Source organism: Xyrauchen texanus, chromosome 2 (genome assembly GCF_025860055.1).
Source record: "Xyrauchen texanus isolate HMW12.3.18 chromosome 2, RBS_HiC_50CHRs, whole genome shotgun sequence".
Classification (NCBI taxonomy): Eukaryota; Metazoa; Chordata; class Actinopteri; order Cypriniformes; family Catostomidae; genus Xyrauchen; species Xyrauchen texanus.
Genome location: NC_068277.1, coordinates 19,437,954 through 19,439,432, shown reverse-complemented (window position 1 = coordinate 19,439,432; position 1,479 = coordinate 19,437,954). Strand labels below are relative to the sequence as shown.

General features: G+C 36.6%; 1 protein-coding gene across 2 annotated transcripts in view; it reads right to left on the bottom strand.

The window, feature by feature from the left end:
• Nucleotides 1-334: 334 nt before the first annotated feature.
• The window catches only part of si:dkey-33c9.6 (active breakpoint cluster region-related protein), a 16,154-nt gene continuing 15,009 nt past the window's right edge, over nucleotides 335-1,479 (bottom strand). For both annotated transcript variants that reach the window (XM_052153282.1, XM_052153290.1), the window contains exons 21-22: nucleotides 1,374-1,479; nucleotides 335-553 (exon numbers count right to left, since the gene is read on the bottom strand). The exon at nucleotides 1,374-1,479 is cut by the window's right edge and continues 15 nt beyond it. In XM_052153282.1, coding sequence (XP_052009242.1) covers nucleotides 464-553; nucleotides 1,374-1,479 — 196 coding nt within the window. In that variant the 3' untranslated portion in view covers nucleotides 335-463. The remainder of the gene's footprint in view (nucleotides 554-1,373) is intronic.

Here is a 1,479-nt window from a genome sequence, read left to right as displayed (position 1 = left end):
CGGAAGCGCGAGTTCCGCGCGTGAGGTGTCAAGGACATGATTATTAATATCTTACACAAACCACTTTTCTAAACCTTAACGATCAGTAGAGTGTGTAAACATGATAGGAAGCTGTTGTGTGTGACAGGAGCAAGTAATTGTTGTGCATTAGATGGAAACAAACATCATTGGCTTTTGTGAAAGTCATACGAATTCATACGAGAGCAGTCGTACGGTATCATACAAATTAGCCAAACTTAGAAAAGGCGTACAAATCATTACGATTCCTCTGTGAGAGTGTGCTGCATAATATGGTCAACTCATGAACATGTCAACTAATTTTCTTTTAATGACACTTAACATCTGAAAATAAAATATAATCTGTCAAAGTGTTAAAATGAAACAGTTATGAACAAATGGTTACAAATTTACAGAATACATATTCTTGGATAAGCAGACAGACAGGACTCTGATTGTTTAACTCTCATGTTTCTGTTTCTTCAATGTCCAGAGGATTAATGAGAAGAGCTTCTGGAAGGTTTTGACACTGCAGATAGTGATAAATCACATGAACCTATAGTCAGAAAAACAAAAACATACAATTCAGGAAGTGGGATCAGTCAACGTTTAGTCAGGCTATTCCAGCCTAAACTCGAAACTTTCCCTAACAGAATTCTAATAATAATCCTAATTTTAACAGTAAAAAAGCTTAACCATAAAATCAGTCCTGACTATGAAACTTAAAAGGATAGTTCATCAAAAATTTAAATCCTATCATAATTTACTTGCACTCATGTTTTTCCAAACCCATAAGACTCACCATTCACTTTTATTGTATAATCTTTTTATTCAATGAAAGATAATAGCGACCAAGGCTAACATTCTCCCTAACATCTTTTGTTTTCCACAGGGGAAGAAAGATGGATTTGGAATCCCTTTAATACAGAACATTGACTTCCTGGCCAAAACAACAAAACTAACTAACTTAAAAGTTGTTTGTGGTATTTGACATGGTGTTACATAGACCATCAATGAGAAACTAGTGCAGGCTGCATCTGAAACTGGAAAATGCTTCCTTCAAAGGCTGTATAAAGAGGTAGGATGAAAACTGTTCTGAAATCAGTTTGCTTAAAAGGTCCATTCATAAAATAGCCCTGTGGTTAAGCCATTAACTGATTAACCAGCAAGGTCACAAGTCAGCTCCCTTAGCTTTCGAAGTGCAACCATTTTTTCACTTCTGCTTATAAACCACACCCCAGACAAGTAACATATAGAAAACTGCATGTGTGTGCATCAGTGGTCAAGCTATAAGGAAATGCATTATTACCTGGTCACACTGGACTAATTGTTATACTACAGTACTACACTGTACATATTAACCATTTATATTTTACCTGAACCTCCACTTCTTGGGATATGTCAACACGATCCACTGGGGGGCGCAAGAGGCTGGGGCCAAACACTGTGGCCAAATTACTCAAAGACATTTTATTCTGTTCC